We start from the raw sequence: 7,464 nt of genomic DNA, 5'->3' as shown, positions 1-7,464 counted from the left end.
TGTCAACTTGTCTATTATGCCCTTAATGAAAAGTTACATTTTGAAATGGTATTCTGGACATTTTAAATATCGTTCTCAACATTTGATTTTTTTTTATCAATTTGTCACGAATTTTGAGAAGTGGCTTCCATGAAAAATTACGTTAAAATAATGTTTCTTGACATTTCATATATCATTTTCGACATTTAAACACCGTTTCATTTGTCTAGAGTGACATTTCATTTTGACCATGACATTTCTCTACATTTAAAAAAGTCGTTCTCTACATTTCTGAATTAATGAAAAACATAGCATTTATTGTGATTTGACATATATACTTTTTGAAATAAATATGACAGGTTATGTGTCAAAATTTTATTGGCCAATAACAATATTACAAAAATGTCAATTTTTTTTGTCTTAATGTGGAATTATAAATTGTTAATAAGGGTATTTTGGTCTACATTCTTCCAAATTAGACATTTTTGCAATGCTGGACATTTTTGCAAATAACTAGGTAAAAATGGACATTTTGTAAATTTTCCTCTATTTTTCAACATTCGTGTCACAAAATCACGCTCGTAAATGAGGGGGTGGTTGCTTCTGACTATAGTTGGCATATCATAAATGAGGTTCTAACACTTGCTTTTTGCCTATGTAATCAATTGCGCGATGTGCTAGCTATACTTGATAACACGTGTAAAATATGATCATATATAATCTAGTCATTGCCTTCTCATTTTTTCTATCCTTTGTGAAACAAGCTACAATTCTGTGTTTGGTCTTGTCGAATATGTTATGGAATTGCTACGAAAGCAGACCAAGTATGAGACACAATTAGTTATGTCAAACAATTGGCCGATGTTACCATGCTTTTACCTACTTCCAATAAATAAATTTATTGACTGTTCAAGCAGTTCAAGGTTTTAATTCAACAACATTAATATAGCCCACAAAATTAAATGGATTAAGCTATAGAACTGGGCCTTCTTTCATGTTTTTTTTTTTTTTTTTGGGACCTCCCAATGAAAACTCAAGTCAACCTTCTAGAGTTAAATGTTCATTTGACATGACTTTTGAGTAAAGTTACTTCTAGAACCCATGCGGCTAATTTTATGAAAATGCTTCTAGCTAAGTGCTTTTAGAGATATAGTACAATGTGATTTTTTCCATAAGCACTTTGGAATGAGAAAAGCTTTTAAAAATTAGTTTCCAAACAAAAGATTAAGGTAGCTCCCTCCAAAAATTCTTCTGCAAGAATCAAAAGCAAAAGACATACCAGACGAGACCTAAATCAACTCAACACACTTTGAAATTGAAAATAATAGGGAAATAAACAATCAGAAAATGTAACCGGGAAAAACAAATAAAAACGAGAAAAATGCGTTTCAACAAAAGATTTTGTATAATTCAGGCACCCAATAACACGCACATTCAACTGCAGTAGACTTCGGAGAAGCAGAAATCACAACGAAACAAAAGCCAGAAGAACCAGCAGCAAACCCAAGAGGTAAGAAAAATGAAGATTAATCAACATCCTTCTCGAGAAGCTAGATTTTATACACGGTACAAACAACGGTGACTGTATATCTGTTTACGTACTACCAAGAGGCAGTGTTCGGAATCTTTCTCCAGTTCAGCATTTCTATAGGTGCATGACAAAAACACTCTGGCATCACCTGTTATTTCCATAAGCGGGCAACAGATAATTTGTTAGAGAACATGACAAAATAGAAAAAAGCAAAAATATACTTTCAAGGTTGTTTGACTGATATTCAAAATATTATTCGGATTGTTAGCTTCGTAATTGATCCTAATGTCATAAATTCGTGATAAAGACATTTGTTTCAGAACTACATAGCAGAGTTAATTTTCATAGTTAAAAGGAAAAAAGGCACTTACCGAGTTAAAAGATAAAATCATCTGCTGATCCTAGCTGACACTACTCCTGACTAGACGAACTTCTTGAGGAAGGAGATCATATCCAATATGCAGCTCTTCAAACGTTTTCTTCAGTTCAAGGGCTAGATCAGTTCTGCGTGCGCTTTTCTCTCCATATTCTTGAAAGTTGATTGTATGATTAAAAAAGAGAGCCATCTTAATCTTGTTCATATTTTCAATCTCCTTCACGACTACATTGTGGTTAGGATGCCAATGTTGTGGATTTTTCTCTAAATACCTAAGCAGTAAGAATGCAACAAGACTTAGTGCATGTTTGGCAAAGCTTATAATTGCTTATAAGCTGGTCAAACATCATTTGTAATGACACATTCCATATAACCTACAAATTTTATCTACTTTTAGCCACACATTACTTGGGACCTACTGCTTATAAGCACTTAAAAGCTTAACCAAGCAATTTGCAGATCATTGTATAAGAAAAGGTCTTGGTTAATTTCACTAGGATTGTATAAAACTTTTTGGTGTGTTTATCAGCGACATAACTCACAGAATATTACTCATTGTTTACCTTAGGCAAGAATCATCCATAGAGGCAATTTAACAGCATTTCACATAGGTAGTATTGAATAATTTATCAGCTTTTAGTGTGAGCAATATTGTGTTTTTGTGATCCTGGAGCATTGTGAGGATATTCTAACAGGTCTAGATTATATATGTTTGGTATATATAAACGGCTAGAAGAGAGTTTCTCCTTTTCGTAATAATGACTACCCTACGAGGAATGGTTTTGGTAATTTATGGGGGTGATAATAATTTAGTAACCATCTTCGTAGCTCCACGATATTTCAATTTATCTCCTGCCTATTATTAGGAAATACGAATAAAGATGTACAGTGTAATGAGGGTACAATGAAATATTTATTCACAAGTGGGGCGAGCTCTTCTATGGTGGTTTATGGTTTCTCTTGGCTATACGGCTGATCTGGGGGGAGAGATCAAGTTTCAAGAAACAGTGAACGGCAACACTAGCAGGCAGGCATAAGACTCTTATCTTAATGAATGTGAACTCCGTTATCAAACAAACAGGGAGGCATATGATTTTTTGACATAGATTAATAAAGGTAAAAGACCTTCTACAGGACACAAGATTTTAACTATCTTCTTTAATCCAATCGAGTGCGGTCCAATCAGATATACCAGACATACCAATAGAGATCATAGAGATGACCTCCCATGTAGTACAAAACAACCTCATCTAAAAGATTAATTGTTTAACACAATGCAATTTATTAATTTATATTTGTAGACGCTTCCAACAAGTATATGACAACCAAGATGATGAATATTTCAGCTTTAATTCAATGAACAACTCATGGAATGCACCAACAAAAAATCATCATACCAAATATTTAAAAATTTCTAGCAACAATGTTTTCAAGAATCAGGCAAAACAGATAGAAATTTATATTAAAAGAATATTACAATTCACATCAATTTATGTTAACATGAGAATTCTCTAAAGCAAAGCATATTCCTTTGGACCATTATATGCAAAATCATAAACAAGTCATTAGTAATTTATGTGACAAATTACTCATAAACTATGTAGCACGGACACTCTAACTAGGGCAACGTATCCGTGTCCGTGTCCGACACTCTTCAAACACTCTAAAATAATCATTTTCCTTTCTTACTATTACTATTATATATTTTTAACTTTCATATTCAAAAGATTTCAACAAAAAAAATCAATAATAAGAATAAAACTAAATTTAAACTATATAAATGAAGAATTTTAAAAAAATTAATGAACATGTCGACGACGTGTTGTGTCAGTACATTTTTGAAAAATCACGAGTCGACGTATTCGACACGTATCGTGTCAGACGCACGTATTCATGTCGGTGCATCATAGCTCATAAGGAAAATACTCAAAAAGTGATTTGTTAAAATAATCAAATTTTCAGATACATTTTCTGGGTTCAACTGCATGTGGAACATACAAACTATTCAAACTCATTTATTGCCAATAAACTAGTATTTTGACCAAATGTGGACAATTACCACTCTGCCCTCTAAGTTTCAAGATTTCAACACTTACCCTCAAACTTAACGTAAAAAGGGACTAAGCCCCAAAAATTTCTTTAAATTGCTTCATATTGCTCCCCTATCTAGTTTTCAAAACATGATCAAGTGGCCTGGTTGTACTCTTAATATGCCAAAAGTTAAGAGGAGGGTGTCATATTTTTCTTCAAAACAATAGCAAATTTCCCCCAGATTAGAAGCTGCAATGTCTACCTGATCGCTAAACCAAATCAATTAGTTTAAATTAAGCATAGAGGATAAGTGCAAAACTGTTGGAAATTAAGAAACACTTGAGCAGCAAAATACCACAATGCGTGATTTTTTGCTAAGCTTTTGTGCAGTGGCTGGGCCACTTGGTTGTAAAAGGTGACGAAGGGCAAAAATGCCCTTAAAATGTTCACGTCTTGCAGCTCATATTTCAGCTGAAGATTTTGCAAGGGGACAATTTACAGTAACTGAAGCAATCTTTGGGATTTAAGTGCTTTTGAACAAACTCAGCATGACAAATGCAAAAACCCTAAAAAAGGAAAAGAAACTTACTTCTTTATCTTTTCTTTCAGAGCACCTATTTTCTCAAGTGGTGTCTTGAAATCAATACAGAACTCCAGTGAATCACCCATGTCTGGGCTTCTATAGAAATTGCTGATGGGTTTGGTCGCCAGAACAGAATTTGGATAGTATATTTTCTCATTATCAAATCTTAGAAAGACTGTTGTCAAGATATTCATCTCTTCCACAATCATCTACATAAAACAAATAGAGTTAAAAAAAATAAAGAAAGAAAGTACAATCTAACTCATAAAAGATACCTGAACACCATCGATAACACAACGATCACCCACATCAAAAGGATGCATTACAAATACAAATATGATAGCTTCAAAAACAGTCTTGCAACTGTTTCCAAATATAAATACAGCCAGAACAAGCTGTGATGAGAGAACGACAAGCACTTTGGTTGTTGCTATTCCAGTCAAGAGAAGCCACACTATTATGATAACAAGAAGTAGGATCACTGTAACTAGCTTGTTCAATTGCTTTATAGCAGTTTTGGTATCATTCAGAGCATGCGCTAGTGCTTTGCGACCTTTGTAAACTTTCACCTGCATAGATAAGAAATATTAGGATGTTGAAGAAGAGTTCTGCCCCCACTGAGCGATACTACCAACTGGCGAAGAGCTTGATTAAGGAATTTGGATTATCATACAGCCATAGAAATCGTATGGAAGTGCTCTTCAAATATAATGCAGCAGAATTGTTAGCTGATTAAAGAGGCAAAACAATAAATAAAAAGTAAGAGGGGCATCTCTAGTTAGCAAGTCAAATAGTTTTTACTAAAAAGTTACTTTTCAAAGTCAAACTTTAATTTTACGACACATTTCGTAGTAACCACAAGTACTACCCACTCATCCACAACTCATTTTTTAAAAGGTAACCTCTTAGTGAGAAAATGAAACCTGAACAAAGGCATAGAATCAATTTTTTTACATCCATTAGTACCATTCTCAGATTATTCTAAGTATACAATGTATCTGACATCAATTCACCATTCCTATGTCATAAGAATGGGAAAAGGTCTCACATACCACCCATTCTGTCAAAGCTTTCCGGTTAATCTGTCCAGTCTCAGCCGTGTCAATCATTGGGAATACAAAGTCCACCTCTTCTTTAATCATGAATCTCCTTAGGTCGAATTCATCGATGTAGCTGCCAACAAAATAACTCGTTATATGATTGTGAAAGAAGAGGTAGGAATATAAAATAGTCATTGAGGACATGTTTGGTAGGAGAAGACAGTAGAGCGAACAAGATTTTCAGCTTCTCGTTCTTTCTTAATACTGTCCCATACTGTGCTCCATCTTACCAAACATTTTATGATAGTTTAATGCGTAAAAGCATTTGCTTACTTGCAACCAGGCTGAGCTACATTCCTGAAGATGTGATATGCAGCAGCAATTGCTTCCTCCTCATTGGTAATTTCTTTATCTGTCTGTTCATTAACTCTGTCATAGACAGTTTCATCGATTGCACTTGAAAGAGTGGTGAGACCAGAATTAGATATCGTATCAATTAACATCTTCATGGTCCAAGCAGAAACTTTTTCTTGCTTCATCTGATGGAGTTTGTTGATATCAATCACCTCTTTCTCCTTCTTTTCCTTGCCTTCCTTCCCCTTCTTTGTCACGCGAAAACTGAATTGACTTGCATTACTGTTTGTTTTCCCCAACATCTGAGCTGACTCCATGACTGGGGGGCCGGATAGGGTGAATAGAATGTACTGGTGGAAGATAGATTCTTGAATCCTATCAAAGAAGGAGTTGACATGGAATGAAGATGCCAATATTTTTAGCAGCAAAGTCTTGAAGAGCCACAAGAATGAACCAATGAGTGACGAAGCAATAGTCCAGGTAATATAATCCAAAATCGTGGTGGTCAGACGGGTTCGCTCAACCCCTTCTCGAAATAGCAAAACCCAAGTGACAAGAACCAAACTCAGCCATATACAGACCCGAACGCTCTTCTTCAGGCCATAAACGAAATACAAGACCTTCTTTTTCAGTAAATAGTTGAGCTCAATCAACAAAACAACAAAATGAATTGACCATTTAGTAACCAACATGCCACTAAAGGTAACCAAAACAAGCACACACCATTTCCAAATTCTCAAACCCCAAAGCATCCACTGCTGCAACTCATCAACAGTTAAGCTAACAATTAAACACCCAACAATGCAGAGAAACAAAAACCATTCAGCCAAAACCTTAGCTTTCACTTTCCTGTGCCTCAACTTCTTTCTACTGTTCACTCTATTAAATATCTCCTCATCCTCATCCACTCCTCTGAAACCACCAGGTGATGACATCAAGGGCGTCTTAGGTGTTATTGACAATGTCCTAATATTTTCCTTAGTACTAGTACTATTAGCATCAATTCCATTAATAGGCGAACCCCGACTTGATATTACATGTTCTTGCATTGATGATCCATTCTCTTCAAACATCTTAGTATCAAGGGGTACAGATTGTTCACCAAATCTCGACTTTGGCTTAGAGTAAATTGACCTTGAAAACGATTTTCGTCTAGTAAGTGTCTCAGTTGGAATTTTTGGAGGCCTGTTTGCTCCGGGACTGAACCCCACATCTGGTGAAGAGCAACTCATTGGCCCCACATTAGGAGCACTGTAAGGCGAATCATGCGATATTCTACGAGGTGAATCTGCTGAAAGTTTAGATTTATGATCCTTAGAAGCATCTAAATTTGGTAATTTTGTATCTTTTTCATTGATGTTAATAATGAGATCACTGGGTGCTTTCTTGTTCTCCGTCATGCTTATATCTCCACCAGTTTTTGCAGCTTTAGCATTTGTATCCATTCAAATCTACCAAATCTAACGTAAAGCAAAACAATATTATGCATCCAGTCACCCATCAGAAATTAAATCTGAAAAACTGGTAACGAAATTTTTTTCCCCTAAAAAAAATATATATAAAAAAAAAA

General features: G+C 34.9%; 1 protein-coding gene across 2 annotated transcripts in view; it reads right to left on the bottom strand.

Moving 5' to 3' along the window:
- LOC111379567 (mechanosensitive ion channel protein 10-like) overlaps window positions 1-7,395 on the bottom strand; it is a 15,751-nt gene extending 8,356 nt beyond the window's left edge. Inside the window, exons 1-6 of one of the 2 annotated variants that reach the window (XM_023002963.1) lie at window positions 5,874-7,394; window positions 5,553-5,673; window positions 4,776-5,069; window positions 4,507-4,709; window positions 1,882-2,158; window positions 1,341-1,658 (exon numbers count right to left, since the gene is read on the bottom strand). In XM_023002963.1, the coding sequence (XP_022858731.1) occupies window positions 1,912-2,158; window positions 4,507-4,709; window positions 4,776-5,069; window positions 5,553-5,673; window positions 5,874-7,339 (2,331 nt within the window). In that variant the 5' untranslated portion in view covers window positions 7,340-7,394 and the 3' untranslated portion in view covers window positions 1,341-1,658; window positions 1,882-1,911. Of the gene's footprint in view, window positions 1-1,340; window positions 1,659-1,881; window positions 2,159-4,506; window positions 4,710-4,775; window positions 5,070-5,552; window positions 5,674-5,873 lie in introns of those variants that run through there. The other variant, XM_023002964.1, reaches the window with a different exon arrangement.
- Between the last annotated feature and the right edge of the window lie 69 nt (window positions 7,396-7,464).

This window comes from Olea europaea, unplaced genomic scaffold (assembly GCF_002742605.1).
Source record: "Olea europaea var. sylvestris unplaced genomic scaffold, O_europaea_v1 scaffold2005, whole genome shotgun sequence".
Lineage (NCBI taxonomy): Eukaryota > Viridiplantae > Streptophyta > Magnoliopsida > Lamiales > Oleaceae > Olea > Olea europaea.
This window is presented reverse-complemented; position numbering and strand designations above follow the sequence as displayed.